General features: G+C 39.2%; 1 protein-coding gene across 13 annotated transcripts in view; it reads right to left on the bottom strand.

The window, feature by feature from the left end:
- Positions 1 to 21,229, bottom strand: part of MBNL1 (muscleblind like splicing regulator 1) — a 180,117-nt gene that overhangs the window by 41,135 nt on the left and 117,753 nt on the right. For 9 of the 13 annotated variants that reach the window (XM_044433040.1, XM_044433048.1, XM_044433039.1 and 6 more), the window contains 2 exons: positions 4,369 to 4,539; positions 1,366 to 1,458 (listed from right to left, as the gene is read on the bottom strand). In XM_044433040.1, the coding sequence (XP_044288975.1) occupies positions 1,366 to 1,458; positions 4,369 to 4,539 (264 nt within the window). The remainder of the gene's footprint in view (positions 1 to 1,365; positions 1,459 to 4,368; positions 4,540 to 21,229) is intronic. The other 4 variants (XM_044433044.1, XM_044433043.1, XM_044433047.1 and 1 more) reach the window with 1 other exon arrangement.

The following is a 21,229-nucleotide window of genomic DNA, read 5'->3' as shown; positions in this document are numbered from 1 at the left end:
GAGAGGTTATGAGGAGGAAAGTATGTCTTTATACAGCACATAATTAGCCTCTGGTATTTTAAGCCACAAGGTACAGTGAAGGCCAACTGACTTGCTTGGTTTTAAAATGGGATTAGAATAGACTAGAACAGACGTATAGTTGGAGGGGGCCTAAAAAGGCCAGTAGATCCAACCACTTGCTCAGTGAGGGCTCAAGTCTCCCATCCAAGCATTAACAAGGCCTAAGCCAGTTTAGCTTCCAAGATTAGGCAGGATCAGGCAATTCAGGCTATATGGAGGCTAATGTGGTTAAGCCCCTGAGAAAATTTGAACTCATAGACCTGAGCTTTGCAACCTAGCACCTTCCCTACTGGGCCATTGTAAAATGTATGGAATTCAGCTCTTTGAGCATGATTCTACCTGGTTCAGAGACAGTCTGAATACCAGGTGCTGGGAAAGGGGAACAGCAGAGGTGGTCCCTTGGCTTGGATGGCTGTTGGCATGCCTCTTCCCACAGAAATGTTTTATTACTTATTTTATTTATTATTATCCATTATTATCTTATTTCATCTGCCTATTATTAAAAAAATAATATTTTACCCCACCTTTGTATTCTAAATTTTCTAGCACATACCTGTCTGATTTCCTTCTCCTGATTTATTTAAAGAAATGTTTAGGATCTTTGTCCTTCTCAGTTTGCTTTCCAAGCCTCCTTTTTGCTTCTCTTGTCAGCATCTTTCTCTTATTTTTCCAGTGATTGTACTATTTTCCCCAGTCCTTCAGTTGGCCTTTTATAGTTTCCCTGACTCTGCTTTTTAACTATGACAGCATCCTGTTAGGCTCCTTTGGATCGTTCCTGATTTAGGATGTACACTTTATCCCAACCTGCTATTACAGTAGTTTTAAATAAACTCTATGAGAGAGAGGGGGGAGGAGAGGGGGACGAGAGCAGGTGAGGGAGGGAGGGAAGGGGAGAGAGAAGGAGAGACGATAGGGGAGAACTGGCACTCCCAAAGTCTCTGCTGTGTCTCACTTTCAACCAATCCCCCTATTTAGAGGAATTTATTTGAAATTAAATGTGACTGGATCGGACTTCCCATTTTTTACTCATCTATAGTTGATAGTTTTGTTGGAAGCGTTCCCAGCATTTCAGCAAAATTTACATTTCTAACCAGAACATGGATATCAATGAATAGGTATCGATCGAGGATTGCTTCCCTTATTGTTGATTTTGTGGCAAAAACAAATCATTTCTCATTATCTAGAAAAGTTGACTCTTTTCTGCAATAAAATTGTACATTTAATCAGTCAATGTCAGTAACTAACATTACTTCTGATTGGTAAGAAATTAAAAACAAAACAAAACAAAGCCCAAAATTTTCTCACCTTTAGTGTTTGGTATTGATAAATGGAATCAGTGTCGATGAAATATGCAGATCCCTCCCCCCCTCTTTTTTGGAATGTCTGAGGCATATGGTTCTATGAAAAAATAATAATATTATCGAATTAACTAATTAAAATATTAAACTAAATCATTCATAACCATATTTTGTTGAGAAAAAAAGATAAATTGTGGATACTTCAGATCTAAACATGATGTAAATCTATAACTGTGCAATGAAACAATAATACTTTTCCTTATATGCAAGTATAAATCACAAATGTACATCAAGGGTAAGGAACCCTCAAGATGCTGTTGGATTTCCACTTCCATCAGCTCTAGCTAGAAATCAGCGATGGGGGAGCTACAGTCCAGCTACATCTTGAGGGCTACAAATTTCCCATTCCTCATTTTCCCTAATGGGCAAAATGTTATATGGACCTTCCATCTGAGTAATTGCTATTATGTACAACAATCTAAATAATGGAAATGGAGTGGGTGCAGGGAGTAGGCCATGACAGGGTGTATAAGATCCATATTCCATAGGCTGTTACTCTTTTCTCTTTATACTGGCCCTGGCATTTTATATAATAGGCTAGACCAGATAGTTATACTTTGTAGTCAAGTGTTGACATGCCCATGGCCATTTAAACATTCTCACAGCTGGGCTGCAAGTGACTGTGTGTGTGTGTGTGTGTGTGTGTGTGTGTGTGTTTGTAAACATAATCTCACACCAATGAAGGTTTTATGTTTTAACAGTTTTTGGATAAAGTTAAATAAAGCTTCTGTTTAGGGAAACATCATCGCAAGAGCTTTTTCTTCCCAGCGCAATCCTGTGGTATTGACTTCTTTTCAATATTCTGAATCAATTTCAAAGCAGTGCTGTAGTTGTCAATAAGGGAACTCCAGCAGTGATTCAGCATTAAGTAGCTGTCTGTCTGAGAGTCCATCTGCCAGCATGTCTTTCCCTTCATTCTTTACATGTCTGTTTTTTGTGTATAACTGGCCAAGGAGGCGCCCCTAATATCAAGGCTCCCACCCCCATTTTTATTCTCTGCTATAACGCAGATGACTTGGGTGAGGGCTGCAAGCTCAGTGGTCAAGTACATCTGCAACTTCCCAGAGTCAATCTGCAGCATCTCCTATTGAAGAATATCAAATAGGCATCTAGGGAAAACACTTCCCAAGAAGGTGGTAACTTGCTAACAATCAGAATAGGCAATTCTGGACTAGATGGGTTAAAATTCTGATTCACATGTACGTATATTTTGTTTAGTTGAGGCTGTAACTTGGAGAAAAAGGCATTATGGCATTGATTTCAGTAAATTCACAAATTCACTCCACAATTTTAAATTCTCTCTTTAAAGACAAAAACCTTATTTTTATGATGAGGCCATTCTGGTATATTTCAGAAAACTGAACATGATATAATTTATTAGCAGTCAAGCTCTGTTGCAGCCAAAGTGCAGATTTCTGATAGCGTCTCTCATTAGCACTTTAAGGAAAGCATGATTCAATTCACTGGTCCTGCCAAAGCTGATCTATGGATCCTGCACATCAAATTTAAAAACTAAACACAGAGGACTAAAACCAGGCTTTCAATGTTGCCTTGTAAACTGGCTGCAGCCTCGCCTGTCTATGAGCATTCATTGCTTGAAAACATGAAGCATTTATAGCCTAGCCAATAAATCAGATAGTCTGGGTGTCTAAACCAAAACTGGCTTATAGTTGAGTATTAGATAGTTCCCTGCTTCATTCCCATAGCCTGCCAGTTCTAAATCCATATGCACTTACTCAGAAGCAAGTAACACTGTCCTCAGCTTGACTTACTCCTGCTTGAATGTTCAAGGGATTGCAGCTTGAGGCTCCAGTCCTAAGCATACTTATCAGGGAAAAATTCCCACAGTGGAACTTACTTTTGAGACAAAATTGTGAGCTAACATTAGGACATGTGACTGAAATAAACTAGGGCACTGGATCCCTCACACTACCCTGTGTGAAAAAATGGTAACACTTTATTATAGTCATGACAACTGTCATTCAACAAGTTGTCCTTTGGCAACTGTCAGGACTGCAAAATGCAACTCTGTTCTATCTCTTGTTCCGCTGACTGCAGCCACTGCACTTCCTTCATTATTGCTGCAACTACTGCTGCTAGCGCACAGGGACGGTGCAGGGCTGCGGTGCTTAGCAGGCACCATGCTTTCTCTTTTCCTCTCTCTGCCTGGTGTGAAGAGCCGCATGCCCTCAGCCCTGGAGAGCACTGCACTGACCAACATGAAGCATCAGTAGGCACACTGGGACTGGAAGGGAGGGATGGGAAAACAGGAATGGCAACCTGTGGGGCAACCAGACGGGCACAGGAAAGGAGGTGTGAGAGCTTCTGTGAACAGAAGCATGGGTTTACTGAAGTTGCAATCCTGTGCATGTTGAAACTGACAACTCCTATCATTCTCCAGTGATAGGACATTTTTCAATCTCAACATAAATAAGATTGCACCCTGAACAACTGTTGCATTGCAACTATATAAAAGGGAGAGCCTCTCCTTTCTCACCACTTGTGGGGAGCCTTGGGTAATTGGAGCTGCTGAGACCTACAGTGGTGTTTGAAGTTTTAGGTGCGCCCAAGAAGCTAATGATACAATTCCACCACACAGTGCAGGCAGGAAGTACAACTCAATGAGGTCAAGGTCTTTCTCTAGATTCAACTTCACCCAATATTTGGAAACCTATCCTAATTCTGAATTCAGTTTCCTTAACCTGGTGCCTTTCAGATATGTTGGGCAGCAACTCCCATCATTCCCAGTCATCCATTGCATCTACAGAACACCAGGAAGGCTGTTCTACACAATTCAGCTACATCATGTTAGAAAAGGAGCCTTTCCAGTATTCAACCTGCGCATTGAGAACTGATACACGTTACTCCTTCTGCAATGGTCAAGACTGAGAGCACAGTCTTTAATTTTACAACGGAGAGCCTTATAAAGAATATTCAAAGCTAAGCTCACCACTGGTTGTAACGGGGCACCAGGCATCATGGCATTGGCTAATTGCATTTGCTGGGCCAGCATGGCCATGTTCTTTTGCTGAATCAGGTTATTGCGTCCATTGATCTCCAACTGTGTTTTTAAGTGTGGTGGTGGGTGAAGATATTTGCAGTTCTCCCTTGAGCATCGTCCCTGAAACACAGCAAAACAGAATAAGGGTAAATCATCTTTGTCTGGTATCAGTTAATACATTTCTTCATTCTGGATAAGCTTATTTTGATTCCATTGAGATGCACATCAATAGCCCCAAAAGCATCCTCTTACACACTTTTTTTCAGGTTTCTTTTAAAGACAGCTATATATGTTATGCTACAACTAACTGCAACATCGTTTCCAGGTGAATATATACAGGTAAACCATAGCATAAAAAACAGTGTGTGACGTTTGTGTATTGTGTTTGCCATCATGGTTGGTAGGTGGGTCGGGCTTTGGGATGGGGAACCTGGACCTTGTCCTGAATGGGGTTGCACTCCCTCTTAGGGACAGGATTTGCAGCTTGGGAGTGCTCCTCGACCCAGAGCTGTCATTAGAAGCTCAAGTAACAGCGGTGGCGAGGAGCGCTTTCCTTCAGCTTCGGCTGATCCAGTGGATGAGGTCCTTCTCCGGGAAACCCTCTGTGAAGGATATTAGGAGGGTGAGTACCCGGAGGAGGGGCTTCTCTGCGGTGACGCCCCACCTGTGGAATGGGCTGTCCAGAGAGGTCTGCCTGGCACCGTCCTTATTTGTTTTTCGGCGCCAGGCCAAGACCTTTTTATTTAAATGATATTTTATTTATTTATTAAAACATTTTTATGCCGCCCCATTCGCCGAAGCCTCGGGGCGGCTTACAACAATAAATTAAAACCACATAAATTAAAATACAGACATTAGAATAATAATAATAATTTAATACACACACACACACACACACACACACAATATAAAATAAGCCGCCCTGGCCAGATAAAATTCAATAGTATTAACATTTAAAATGTTGCTTAAATAAAAAGGTCTTCGCCTGGCGCCGAAAAACAAGTAACGATGGCGCCAGGCGGACCTCTCTGGGGAGCGCATTCCATAACTTAGGCGCCACCGCTGAGAAAGCCCTCCTCCAAGTAGCCACCCTCCTAATTTCTTTCACGGAGGGCTCCCGGAGAAGGGCCTCTCTCACCGATCTCAGGGGGCGACTGGGCATATATGGATGTAAGCGCTCCTTCAGGTAACCAGGACCCAAGCCATTTAGGGCTTTATAGGTCATCACCAACACCTTGAATTGGGCCCGGACTTCAATGGAGAGCCAGTGAAGCTGACAGAGAACTGGAGTCATGTGAACATAACATCCAGTCCCCGTCAGCAGCCTGGCAGCTCTATTTTGAACCAATTGAAGTATCCAGACCGTCTTCAAGGGTAGCCCCACGTAGAGCGCGTTACAGAAGTCAAGATGGGAAGTCACCGTCTTGATTAATTAAAACCAATTATTTTAATTGTTAATTGGTTGTTGTTATTTATTGGTTTTAAATTATGGCCGAGATTCTCCGAATTTTTAATGTTGTTCTATTCTATGTTTATTTATTTTCCTTGTGAGCCACCCCAAGGCTTCTGCGATGGGCGCAGCATAGAAATGTTATAAATAAATAAATAAATAAATAAATAATATAGCATAGCCTATCCCACAATGTTATCATGCCTGAGTGTTACACTTCTGTTCACACTGGCCCTACAAGCACTCTTATCAGTATAGCAGAAACACGTAAGACCATTGCAGACTGGATGAGCTCTGGGCTCTTTCTAACTTGAGGAGAATTACGGAACGGAATGAACACATCTGATTCGTGAAACAAGCCCCATTCAAATGCACCCTGATCTTGAAATACAGCAATCAGTGAACAAAAATAATGTTTTTAATGGTCACAGTTAAGTGTTTGACTGTGGTGTCCATTCTCCCAGGACATGCTAAAATTAAAGATATAAAGAAACATAAATTTCATCTTGCCAGAACAAATGGCTTAATCTGAAAGCTTCCAATTCCCTTCTTTTCCTTAGCAATCAATCCAAGAAGTTGTGGCGGTGGTCATGAAAACAGTCTAAGCAAAGTCTTTTCCTTTTTTGTTGTTGTTTTACACAAGGGATAAATTAATCCAGGAATCATATGCTGAGTTTTTGAGCAAAGAGCTATAAAGCTTGTGTTTGTCATAGAAATGTTAGCAATCCAACTTGAATCTCTCTTGTGTCAGCATGAATGGTTTATTTTCACCCATCTGTCTCTGCTCCAGCTGGCCAAACACACATGAATCTCATTTTTGCCACTAGCCACTTGGCTTTTGCATAACAGAGTATGTCTGATAATGGGATTTTACATAATTTTTGAGATTTTGCAGGGGTTAAGTAACACCAGTAGAACAGTCAATCAAACTGACTGCATCAACATGTCTTTCAAAACATGTGCTTGTAATTACACTGGGAACTCTGGGGTGTATTTATGAGGACCTTGAATGTATCACACAATAGTGAGGATATGCAACAGCATAAAGATACCCACTATCTAATAGGAGACAGTATACAGGAAGAATATAAATTGAATTGTTTATGATTAAATACACAATGCAGAAAACAGTATATTAACATTCTGATAAACAGGATTAGTATATGCAACATGGAAGCTGGATATAGTTGAATTATCAGGTGAGTCAAACAAGTGAACTGTAGAATACAGAGGATTTGCCACTGAGTTTGTAATACAGTTTAACACCTGCTTGAGAGTTGCTTCTTTTCTCCTTTAACCTTAGGTACTGCATTTACTGCAAGCATTTTCAGCATCAAACTACAATCTCAGGATTTTTTTTAGGGAGCAGGGGGATTCATGACTATTAAGATGCTGCAACATTAATAATAATCCAAAAAACCTGAGTATGAGACCAGAGCTAAGGTTAGTACATGATAGCTCAATTTCCACAAGGCCAGGAAATGAAAAGCTGACGCTGATGCCCTAACTGATGTGCCCCAAAACCAACCATGTTGTGCAATGACACCAACTGTGCTTGCTTACAACTTAGCCTCCATGAGCCCACACTTACTGCTGATTTTTCAGACCCAAATATAGATAGGGAGGATGCCATGCCCTGCTGTTACTATCTTGCCATCTCACCAATAAATGGCACCAAGCTTAGGAAGGTTAATTTAGACTGCCCCATTCTCCACCTACTAAGTAAGCAACAGAGAGGTGAGAAACACACAGAAGGATTCCTTTAGCAGTACAATAAAGCTCAGATATTTCATAAGGCATGACAAGGCCAGGGCAATGTGAGGCATCTTTGCTGGTTCCAGGCACTCCACGCTCCTCAGATGATGTACATTTGGGACCAATAACCTGCATCAAAGATTTAGTATGCTACACAAGTGCTGTATGGAGTGCTGCCTTTGGGAAGTGATATCTGAAAGTATCTACATAGGTGTTGCCATGTTTATATGACTCTGGGTTGAGGGCAGAATACAGCAAAAGCACCTCAGCATGCAGAAAAGAAAGAGCTAAAAACAAACACACACACACACACAAAAAGGTTCAGGTACAGGGAGAAATAGCTGAGCCAGAAAGATGAGGCAAGTCACGGCAAAGGAATGGAAGGTGCTGAGGCTTGCCAAGAGGACCAGGGTACCTCACACCCTCTCACCACAACAATGGAGCATTCGATATCAAGAGAGCTATTAGACAGCCCTGAAATATATGCTTAATATAATGAGCCCTAAGAGACCAGAATCAGTTTCCTTGCCAGGTTAACATATATATACATGGGCGCGGGGTGAGGGGAGAGCAAGAGTAAGATGTTTAAGCCTAATGCATTTTCATGCAGTCTTAGTAACAATTACTCAGGATGTAGTGTTGCCACTTAAAAAAACCCCTGAAATATTTTCCTTCCCAATGTGCATTGTTGGCCTATTTAAATCAAGGCAGACCTGTGGTGGTAAATACATCCATTCCAGAATATATCCACTTTGGCACAAAATCTATGCAATTCCTGCACTTTCCCTCCAGTGACAACAGATGGCCTAATTATATTTAGATTTTGTCTAAATATAACATTTCAAAAAGTTAGGTACCAGTAACCTCAAAATTGGATTATTCCAATGTGTTCTATGTGAGGCTGCCCTTAAAGCTACCACAGCATGGTGTTGTTGGCTGAACAGCTTGGCTGTTCTCAAGAGCTGCTCCTTTTTAGAGTGGAAATTCTTTTCTTTTCTTAAAGAACTACATTGGCCACCTATTCTGCAACAGGTGCTACAGCAGAAAGCCATAAACAACTTGGAACCAAGTTGATAAAAGTGTGCCTTCTCCCTTATCGACCAACCTGGACACTGAGGTCATTAGAAGGCATGCTGGTGGTTCCACATGGACCTGAGGCATGATTGGATTCCACCTAGAAGAGATCTTCAACGTGGTGTTTCCATCTCTTCTTTCTCCAGAAGTCAGGCAGTCACCAAATTTTATTGTTTCCCATGCCTCCTTAAGACATCTTTATTTCAGTAAGCCTTCCCTGGTTAACCAGCCACTGAATTTTATCTTGTATTGTTCACCACTCCAGAGTCCTTACAGATGTAGAACACTATTTAAATGCTTCCCAACCCCCTATTTTGCCACTATTGTTGTTTTATTTTATGGAATTTTATCAAGTTCACTTTCATCTATGAGATTAATATTTGTTCTTGATTATTTTGCTGTTTCCTTAAGCGCAGAATGCATGGAACAGGAAGATAGTGGGAGGGACACTGTTAAGTTAAACTGTTAATCTATTATGCCAATATCCACTGGGGGGAGCTTGGAATCTGCAAAGTGACCACAGAAGAAATGTGTAGTTTTATTGTCAAGAAGGAAAAACTTGTGGCAGCCTTGAAAGAGCAACTTCAACTTTCTTATTCTTTGAGTTTGGAATCTATACAGGTGATAAACAAAAGCAAAACAACAACTCAAAGCCAATTGACCAGTTTTGAACTTGATTCCTGAATAGCACAGCATTCTCTCCAAAAATCACAAAGACATTAAAGCAAAAATATAATGAGAATAATCCAGACTTATTTTTAATCCAGTATCTTACATTTACAGTAGATCAGTGAAAACAATGATCAATGCTTAATTGAGACATAAAGATAAGCCTCATTGATCTTAATGAAAATATTTTAAAAAACATGTTGTTATAAGGGTAAGCACAAACGATGTTAAGGAAACAAAAAACAAATGAATAATTGTTAAAATTTATTTTAGTATGATTATTTGAATTCATTCAGAAGTGTCAATGAGTTTAATGGGACTTGGCTAAGTGTGTATAGGACTTACCTAGGTGCTATATCCCACTGAATACAATCAAAATATTTCTGAGTAGATATATATATATAAAATAAAAGGTTTTACCATTGGTTTCAGACTAAAGAATCTTTCCTTTATAATCAATAGGGTTTAACTTTTGATAGATGAGGAATTGTGTTCTGTATGCATTGTAAAACTTTGGTTCTTCATTTAGGAAACAAATGCTTTGTTTTGGGATCTCAAAAACAAATCTTAACTGTTAGAGACTGGCATCACTTCGTCTTTTCCACCTCCTAACAATAATTGTATTTAGCATATCAGGAGCTGTGCAGAGTAGGTCATATTCTCAGGGAAACTATGCCAACAGAGCCCTATTGACATGGACATAGGACTAGATAATTCTGGCAAATACACCAGCAAGAGTAACAAAACCATTACAAGATGTATAGTATTTCAGAATGGAAAGAATCAAACAGAGCCTTTTTCCATACTGATACATAATTGAAAACTATTTTCGGCATTAATGTTGGTTTCAGCCCACTTTTGCAATTCTACTCCTTCAGTGGAAAGGACATGGAAATGAAGTACTGGGCAAAAGGCAGTGTTACCCTGAATATGCTGCATAGCACCACATTCAGGGGCAAGAAAAAGCAAAGATGCAGCAGGCAGCTTCCATTTGCTGAGCCTACTCTGGGTACAGTTTACATCTCCAGCCAATGAATATAAACATCTCTATTAGCTCCTCCCTCCCTTTTGAATTGTATGTTATGGGTTTACAGATATATAGTTCCTATGTTTGCATCAACAGATAAAAGTATTGGTGAACTGGAAAGAGCATCAGCTCATTTTTATACTATCCAATGGTCAAAGCTCTGAGAGTGGCTTACAGCGATTAAAACATAAAATATACAATCTAAAATCCATGTAGAAAAATTTAAGTATGTTAAAATTCTAGGAACAGTGAAAAGCCTTCTCATATTCTTCTGAAAGCTTGGGGATAGAGGAAAATCTGAACCTGGCTCTGAAAAGACTCCAGAACACATGTCTGCTATGAACTTGAAATACCATGATGTAAAACCAAGATCAGCAGCTAAATACCTATCTAAATAGTAATATTAATGAAAAATTGCTGTGCAATCCTATACATGTCACCTCAGAAGTCAGTCTCATTGTGTTCACAAGAACCCTCAGGAAAGTGTAGCTTATCTTAAAATCTTGAAAGGGCCAACTTGGGTGTCTTTTCTAGTTTGTGCATGAAATAGGAAAGCCAGTGTAGTATGGTGGTTAGCCTGTCATATTGGGAGCCTAGGTGATCCAGATTCTAGTCCCCTCTTGAGCATGAATCTCACGGGATGACTTTGGTCCAGTCACAGCCCCTCAGCCCAACCTACCGCAAAGGACTGTTGTTGGGAGGATAATATGAGCTATGTAAGCTTCCTTGAGAGCTTCAAAAGGGGAGAAAAGACTGGATATAAATGCAATGTAGTAATAATCATAGTAAGGTTGGATGGTGCAAGGCTTTTCTGTAATAAAATAAGTCCTTTCAAGTGCAGAAAAGGCCCTTCCATTCACAGAAGGTGCAGTAATTCTGTGAAGGCTTCTGCAAACAGAAAAGGGGAAAGGTTTCTTTTTGCTCCTTCCAGCCTCATTTTGCATGCTGTTCTGCAGACCTGGAGCAGATGTGAAAGTGGTGGAGAAGAAGAAACTGTGAAAGTCACCTCTCCTGCTCCATGATTCAAAAGCCTCTTGACAGGCTAGAACAGTGAGCTTAACCAGATGAGATACAACAGAGACAAATGTAAAGCATACATAAATGTATCTTCCAGTAAGGAACCAAAAAGAAAGAAGAAATATAAGGCAAAAATATAGGATGGGGGGAACTTGGGTCAGCAGCAGTAAGCGAAAAGGACTAGGTGTGTCAGAAGACCACAAGCTGAATATATGGCAGCAGCATGTGTGACCACTCCAACGCAATTATGGACTGCATTAATAGAAACATAGAGTCATGGGAAGTTGTAGTTTTTCTTTGTTTGGCGTTAGGCACATTGAAGTACTGGATCCAGTTCTGGATGTTTCATTTCAAAGAGGACACAGAGTGTATCCAGAGTAGTACAGCTAAGACAGAGATGGGTTTGGAACAGAGTCCTACAAGGAACAGTTGAAAGAGCTGGGTATGTTTAGAGAAGATAAGATGAAGGGAAGATAATTGCATGATTTCTGACATGAAGAAGATGGAGCTGTCTTGTTTTCCACTGCTCCCAGGAAAGGACTACAACTAACGGATTAATTTGTTTTGTTTTGGCATTTACCAAAGTGTTTAAGGGGAGGCTGCATCCTTGTCAGGGATGCTGTAAAGGACCTCAGTGAGCAGGGCCTTGGACTAGATGAGTTTCCTTCTAACTATAATTCTGCGAATGAAACTCCAAATCCAGTTCTGTGTCTCAAACCAAAGGAAACCTCCACTAGCTTCCCTCAAAATCCCTCCAATTTCATGCAAGGAGAAATCTTTGATTCCAATCTGAATGTAGCTTTAGATGAAATCTGGAAAGAATAACTCAAATAGACTTGAGCTTATCCCGGATATCCTCTATAAAAGACAAGCCTTCCAAAAAAAAAGGCCCAGAAAAGGGCTATCCAACTGGAAAATTACTGCATGGTAAGTATCTTTGAAATAAGGAAGGGCCAACAAAATGGTGGCAGGGCATAATTTGTGCAAAGAACAGCTTTATAAGTATGGGCCATATGGCATGCTTAGCTAAAAGGGAAGTCTTTTTCTTACTGCAGATTTAAATGCCAATATATATTCATTAATGAAAATATAATTGGAATTATACATGACAATTTAGATAACAATAATATCACAAAGGAAGTGCACATTTTTAAAAGGAAAAAAGGCACTCTCATGTAATGGATGATATGCTATTTTTATCCTGCAGAGAAGCTATCACGTTGCAGGTGCATTAGCACGTTAACATTCTGTCTGGGCAGCACATGCTGCAGCGAAAGCAAGTGGCTTTCGCTGTCACATAAACAGATTTTCCTTATATTATGCAATGTGCACAGAAATATTTCTGTAGACATTAAATTTGCTATTGATGTTGTTGGCTTTAAATAATAAAGTTGGTATGCTCTTTTTAAAAACAAGTAAACCAAACATGAATCTACTTTAAAATCCAAATCAAATGAAAATCTATTTTTCTGACTTCTTAATCTAAACAGGCAGACACTTCTTTCTTTTTCCTTTTTTAAAAGGTTAAAACTAGATTAAAGAAAAAATAAATTAAAGGAGAAGGTAAAATTTAGAGGCAATGTGAAAAACTCAAAGAAGATGACATGTTTGGTTCTTTGGAAATTAATAATGAATGAAGAATTTGAAATATTTTTAAAATGCATACTTTTAAAAAGCATGGTGCAAATCTTATGGGATGATCTTAACATAATGTGGCTCCAGCTGACAGCCCTTCCAGTAGATACTTACCCACATAAACCAGTTATCCCAATCTAGTGCCCTACAGATGGATTGCCTCAAAACTCCATCATTCCAGATTGGGGTAACGGGTATTGTAGTCCAACACATCTAGAGGGCTCTGGGTTGAGGAAAATTGATGTACAGATGATTTATACACACACTCGTACAATGGAAGAAGAATACTGCCCTTGTTTCCTTGATGAAGCAATTCACACACTACATCCTGCAAGCATGATTGTCTCATGTAAATATGTGCCAAGATAACACACATCATTAAAATCCTACTGCTTCTTAATTTTGTAGAATAAAGACAGCCTTAATTCTGTATGTGACCATAGTTTGGATTTTGAGTGGCGCACATACAGAAGATGAAGTAGAAAATTACAAATATTGCATTGTAACAATCAAGTACTACAGGTTACCCACAAGAGAGTCAAATATATTGGCTGAAATGCTTGTGAAGATTTCAGGCAGATAAATGATGCTTTCAGCAGCAATAAGCAGAATGCCATTTTGTTGTACAGAATAGAAGTGAGGCTCACTTCCATATTATATCATTTGGCTCCTTTATGTCAGATTATAATTATCCTTTTTATTATACCACTTTGTAACATGCAAAGTGCTTGACTCTTCACAACAGTGCTACACAGATAGCACTGTGTTTGATACTGCAATTAGCCTCTGTGCCCGTGCTGTTCATAAATATAGACTGAGACAAAAGGAGAAAAGGACGTTATGAAGGGGACCTAGCAGCAGCCATGTATGACCTCATAAGAAGGAAAGTGAAAAAGAAATGGGCAAGTGCAGATGGGGATCACAGGATGTTTTGCTCCAGTTGTTGCATCAGCAACACTTAGGCTAAAAGCCGAGGGTCCGCTGATCAATGAAACTGTCACTGTATAATTTTGATAGCATTTTGTCTGCAATTTTCTAAGCTGTCTGCCCCTGGCCTGACTGGGTGAATGAAGAGGAGAAATAAGTTCCTACAGTGCTCTCTGGAGATGACTAGGGCAGCAGGTTTCCCTTTTATGGGGGGGGGGTAGCAAAGGGATCCAGTATCATTCCACTGGGATGGAAAAGAAATCAGATCAATTGTTATGTGTTGCCTTTGATGTATATCCATCATAATGGCAGACACCCAATGTGGCACAGTGGTTGAGAGTGTTAAACGGGTTTGGGAGGCTGGTTTCCAGTCGCCACTCTGCCACGAGACTCACCAGGTGACTTTGGGCTAGTCACTCATTTTCAGTCTAGCCTACCTCACAGGTTTGTTGTAAGAATGAAATTAAGAACAGGGTCGATTAACTTACCATGAGTTCTTTCCAAGAGAAAAAAAGTGAGATATCAATAATAGTATTAGTTAATGTAATAATAGAATTATAGGATAGTAGAGTTGGAAGGGGCCAGTAAGACCATCAGGTCCCTGTTCAGAGCAGGAACCCATTTTTTATCAAATAAATGATGATAAACAAGGACCAACATGCAAAACTGACTTCTAAGGAATTAATTGTGTTCATGTTGATGGCTGCTTGTACAGTAATACCCAAAAGCTAGATAACTGCAAAACCATTAACATTTAACTCTTAATGCATGAAGCAATGGTGACTAGCCATGGCAGAATAATTGCCGTATTATTATCAACTAAAAAATAACATTAGGAAAATCTGACATATATTTATACAATGTGAACATATATTTTTAATTCCTTATATAAATCAGGGACATATTCAGCCACATTTACCAAAGCCTTTCCTCAGACTGGAAAAGAGACTAAATGCACACAATCCTATTCATGTTAAGACAGAAAGGAAGTCCCACAACTGGCTGGCTAAGGCACTCTGGGATATGTAGGCTTTTCTTTGTCTAAATATGTATTGCATTGTGCCCACAATGTAATTTCATAAAGAATCATAAAGGAAAAACTTCAACTCCAAATGGTATATCCATGCACAAGAAAAAGGTATCAGCTGGACCAGTGGAACACCAGAGTTTGTGGGTGGATAAGCATGCACACAAATACTGACAGATTAAAAAAATATTCTTGGGAAGGAAGCCCAGTGAGAATTAAGCATTTGGCAAGAATTGATGACTGACTATTTGGAGGGCGGAAGTAGTACGGAAGAAATGAGATGGGTTATTCTGGAAAATAAGCACAGTTGGAATCCTAAGCTCCACACTGCAGCTTTTGTGACTTCATTGCTAACATTGCAATGGTGATAACACTGGGATGTGTCTATGTTTTGGAAAAGTAGAAAGAAGCTTCATCCTAGCCTCCTTTCCTCTTTTCATTCCAAACTTTCCTTCTTTTTATTCCCCCATGGGCCAATCTCCTTTGATTTCTGCCACTGCCCCATTACCCCTTATTCCCTCCAGCAACATGATAGGCATTGCCTAAAATGCTTCTTTTGGCTATCCACAAAGACAGGTGCTACAGCTCCTTGTGCTTTGATTCCGAGCTGCTTGTTCTCTGTCCTCAGCACGCTTCGGTGCTATAATTATCCAATTAATGTTGATAACAAACAACAGAGCTTCCTACAAGTTTCTGGCTGGCCAGAAAACAGGTTGCAACCCTTTCTCTGATGGTTAATATTGCTTGATCTCTTGTGAATACAGTTGATCTAATGTCAATGTTTTCCTCTTTCAAGAACAGGTAAAGTTATGGCTGTCCAGATACTGTTGAACTCCAGTACCCATTAGCCCCAACCAGAATAGCCAATGGTCAGGTATGATGGGCATTGTAGTTCAACATCGTAAGGGTTGTACATTCCCCACCCCTGCTGGAACTAAAGATTCATAGGTGTAGGCAACAAATTACTAGGTTTGACTGTAGAAATACTATTTCTAAATTTGTACAATAAACATGAACATCGTCATAACCATTTAAAAAATAGGATTCAGTATCAAGGAGTTTACAGAGGTAAATTCTGGGTGTTTTCTTTCTCATAATGTTGGATATAGTACTCATATGAATCCCAAAGTATCCAAATTTGAATATGAACAATGAAGGACAAGAATGACTACATAACATAAAAGCCAGAAATACAGAAGCTGGCTTAGTTATTTCCTGACAGAGCAGCCTAAGACGAAGGTAAGAATTAAAAATAAACTTGATGAATAAAGACTGAAAATCTGCTTTCATTTTGCAGTATTAGAGTATGGCTACATTCTTGTAAACTTCTAAACTTGGCTGCAGAGAACTCAGCTCTAGATGAAGAACGTTATTATTCCCAAAGATCAAAGTTATTGGGTGTCATTCTGTAAACACTGTGGAGCACGGAGCACATAACATTATTGCAAGCATCGTACAAGGTTATGCTCCTTGCCGTGATATAAAAATAGCTAAAATAAACAGTCCCAGCAAGAGGGCACAGCATAAACTTTGCAAACTTCAACATACAGCACCACTCAGTCTTTTTTAAGAGGGACAACTTGATTATCCTAAAATGAAGTATTTCCTGACTGAACTATGCTTCATTCAAAGGTACCTCAGACATATATTTCTGAAAAAAAATGTTGCTGAATTAGATGGGAGAAGGTCTTAAAATTAAACTGCGCCAGCATACTGTGTCTGTTTATTTTTTCCTATTTTTACGATACTGCAGTGGCACTAACAGACTTACAGAATACTTTTTATACCATTTGTACTGTGTTTATCCAAGAAAGACTGAGTTTTTTAATTCATTTTTTTGTTTTAAAAAGGCAATTGGATAGAATCTTGTTTTCCATAAATCAACCATGCTATTACAATATCTCTGTGGATTTTCACAGACACTGCAGAACTGCCAGAACAAATATGCTATTTATTAGAAGCCGAAACATTATTTGAAATAAACCTTTGTTTTTCTTATACTAGAGTAACAAACTGAACCTGTTTTCCCATGTGGAGTAAGACCACTACCCACTAACATCATTTTAGGGAGCAGTCTCAAATATCTGTGTTAATATCTGTTTGAAAATTCTAAGTCTTACGACTATTATAAAGTGAACAATTATTTTTAAACCTTTTGTAAAAGTTTAAATGAATTAGATTTGAATTCTATTCAGCTATATTGTTTTAGCATTATTTGTTTCATTTTCTCAGCACAGTTTACAACTACCCAGCTTATGTAAACGCAGTACAATAAAATACAGGAAAATAATTGTACTTCATACAGTGTTATAAATATGAGTATACTGGTTTTGTAGCATTTTGAGCTTTGTACCCAGGAGTGCTGTTCTAACAGGGCAGGAGAAAGCCACCACCTTGTTTCATTCTTCATACTGATATCTACATGCACACATTTACTAGAACAACGTCTGACCATCTCATTGCTTCAACAAGCAAAATGATTGGTATTGTGAAAAATTTAAATGAACCTGTGAATGATACAAGATTTATACACTTTCCATGTTCATATCCTGGGACAGTGCCCAAAGTCAAAGCAACATGAAATAAACATATGATAAAACAAATCTAAAATGAACACTTAATGCAACCATTGTTTTGTATTTTGAAATACATGTTCGTGTTTTATTTAACCAAGCAATGTTCACAGACAAGAGGAAATCATCCAGTTAAATCATACTGCTTTAGCAACAAGATTTAATCTATATACATACAGATAATTTAAGCTGCCTAAGATAGTAGTTTTATAATTTACATCTTAACAGAAGTAGAAAAGTGCATTGTTTACAGCATGCAGGGATTGCTGGGCCAGATACTATGGTTTCTGCTGAAATCAATGGAGCTAGGCTGAGTTACATGAGTCTAAGATGCGACTCATTGATTTCATCGTTTTCTGACTGCATTAAACCAAATAAAGTCTGAATCTCAAACTCCTGGCTGAAATCTAAATTGCTCTCATGAAATAACTATTGCTTTGGAAAGATATTTCAAGCCTTAAGATTTCTGTTAGGGGATCTGCTTATGAAACCAACACAGTATCTTGTCTGTAATGTTTTACCATGTAAGCTGGGGCCACTGCATCTAGCTTCTGCCATCAGTGATTCGGATTAGAAGATCTAAAAAGCGGAATCTGATGACACATTGGTTCCAAATCATGCAGTGAGTTGTACTTAACAATATTGCTGAGGGTGAAGAAATACATATAAGAAGCAGACGTATTGCATAGGCCTACTGGAAAGGAAACACCTTCGGAGGCTCCATACTTGAATTATCTTCCGCGCTCTGGTTTTTAAATAACTGTAATAAAGAGTTACATTATTTTCTCTGGTGTTTTAGCCCCAAATGACTTCCACCTATCAAACACAACAGCCGTCCATTCCTCCCTAAAATATTCCAGAGTGATACAACTTCCAGCAGAGGTGGCCAGAAGCTACTACTCAGATAGTGCTTTGCTGAGGGGCCTCTTTACTCTGGCATCTGTGTGAGATGTGTGATAACTGCAAGTTGGTAGAAAAGCAAGATCGACCGAGGTCAACATGCAAATAGCCGAAAACAATGTCTGTCAAATCTATTATGGAGGCTGAGAGAAGCAAGACTTCCTGTGCAGTAGGGGGGAAATAAACCTCCAACTTGTCCTGTTTACACATATGCATCCTAGGAGTCTTTATTTATGAATTACAGAGGGAAGAGAATATAAACACAAACAGGCAATATATTTTTCTTCCTTTCAAATTTCACTTATGTTGTTCTGATGATTACACCAATGCTTCTGGGTCTACTGAGAACACATTTACAGTGGCGTTCATTTTAAGTTAAACAAACAGAAGTATCTGAATTTATTTTACTGATGTTGGCTTGGTGTCAGACACATAAATTCCATTCACACTGAGTCATATGGCATGCTTTTGACTTTGAAGGAAGGCAAATATCCCAAAACAGCACTGTGTGTGTGTGCATGCATGTGCACATGCATGACACATATTAGCATGTCCCCCTCAAATCCCTACCCCATAGGGCAAAGTTCCAGAATCCTATGAGATCAGTGCTCAGGGTATTTTTGCTGGCTTAAATGTCAACAATTGTGATCCAAATGGAACTGCCAGTGTTTCATTCCTTCGCTTGCTGCTGAATGCTTACTTCAGGCTGTAATCCTAAAAGCATTTGCAATGGAAAAAATCCTGTTGAACTCAGAATCTTATTCTTATTTATCAAAAAAGATGAGAAACCGTATCACATTTCTATTGCTTTTTAAATAGTACTGTTTCTTTTCCACACATTATTAGGGGGGAAAAGCTCCTCCCTTCCATGATTTAGAGAAATCTTCTCTCCAGATATTTTGGAGCTAAGGCTCAACTGCTGTCCTCTAAACCACTGCAAATAAACTTTTTGGGATAAACCAGTGGGAAGGAGCACAACGTCTGTGGGTCAAACATAGTCCTTCACTGTACTCGTTCTCACCTAATGCATCATGCTAGGACTTCCAGCCTCAGACAATGATGACCAATATGTATGCTAACAAGTGAGTAGGATTAAAGAAAGACCTTGGCTCCTAATCCTGTGCTTTCCCCTAGACCACCCCATCTGTCTAAAAAGAAAAGATTACACATTTAAATGCTCTTTGGCCATTAAAAAGTATCAAAAGATAGAGAGACCTATTAATTCTTCAGTGCAAGATATGGAATTCCTAATAGTTCAAGGAACTAAAAAGAAATGATATTTCTTGAAAGACTTTCAGAAAGTTCCTTTAGGATACTTGAGTAATGGAAGCATTCATCTAGTTTAATGCTTCCATTAAATCTTCCATTTAATGCTTCCTTTAATCTTCTTCTTTGGATTGTATCTTCTGTTCTCCAACCAAAAGGCAGTTCCTGTTCCCAATGCCCCACTGTTGACTTTGCTCTCTTATCTCCCTGCTAACCTTATTCAACCTGCCACAAAATACATTTCCCTAAAAAACCTCCTCCTGGGAGAATTTATAAGGTTTTGCTCTGCTTGAAGTTAAGCTGTTAAGAGACCAGGAAAATTGATAAAGGCATGGAAAGCCCGTCTTCCCTGGAGTATTAATTTGATTCCTGCACATGTAAGTGATGGCCTTAAATCACATTACTAAATATCCAGTAATGTAATTACCTGATGACTACTGCAAAAATCTATTGCTCAACTACAGAATTCAGGATGTAAGTATCCAAATTAAAAACAACATCATTCCACTACTATCTGTGTCCTGGATAGCTGATAATAAAACAGCCTTCCTGGTAGCATTAACAAATACATCCAGTGAAGCAATAGAGAATGCAGGCTTCTCTTCACATTAAAGTTCACTTTATTAATTTAACAATACTTGCAAGGTGCATATCATTGCTATTTAACAAATTTATATACCGCTGATCATATCACAAGGAATTTATATACTGCTGACTACATCCTCCTTCTATTACTTCTGAACTCATTCTCAGTGCACTGATGTTTCACTAGCCAAACATGGCAACAGAGCAACAAGGAGTAAGTACCTCAATGCCTGAGTGATTGTCAGAGTACATAACTCTGCAAATAAAATCTGGAAGAAATACTCTAGAAAGAGACAATTTCTCCCAAGGGGATTTGAATATGGCTGTGCACATGTGCATTGCATTCCAGACTCATGCTGCTCCCTGACTGTTACAGTTTGGTTGGACCAGGGCTCATGCGAAAGGCCGCCAAACACCACTTCACTGGAACCTGACAAAGAAAGGATAACAAGAGCAGGAAGAGAGCAATACTTTTGTGGGGTAAAGGAGAAGGAGATTCAAGAGGAATAGGTGGAGTGGGAAAGCATAGGAGCTGCTAGATAAAGAAAGCAAGAGCATGGAGAAGATGAAGGATGGATGAAATAGGAAAAGGACCAAACATTGGAAGAGAAGCAAATGGGCAGTTGAACAGAGAGAACTGGATACAGCAGATGAGAGAAGGGGCAGAAGTAGCTGGGAGAAGGTAGCAACAGTGGAGAGGTGGTGGGTAAAGATGAAAGAAGGATGGGAAACAAGAAAGAAGAGGAGAAAATTATGCAGAAACAGAGGCAGCAGTGGGGATGGTTTAAGAAAACGACAGGACAACCAAACCTGTGTTATCCACACGCCTGGGTATCGACTGACATATTGCATAAATGACTGAGAACAGCTATGCACTTATATGCCTGTGAAAATTATGCTTTGAA

This window comes from Varanus komodoensis, unplaced genomic scaffold (assembly GCF_004798865.1).
Source record: "Varanus komodoensis strain SLA01 unplaced genomic scaffold, ASM479886v1 scaffold25, whole genome shotgun sequence".
NCBI classification, from domain to species: Eukaryota; Metazoa; Chordata; class Lepidosauria; order Squamata; family Varanidae; genus Varanus; species Varanus komodoensis.
The sequence above is the reverse complement of the archived record's forward strand: the minus strand, read 5'-3'. Positions and strand labels throughout refer to the sequence as shown.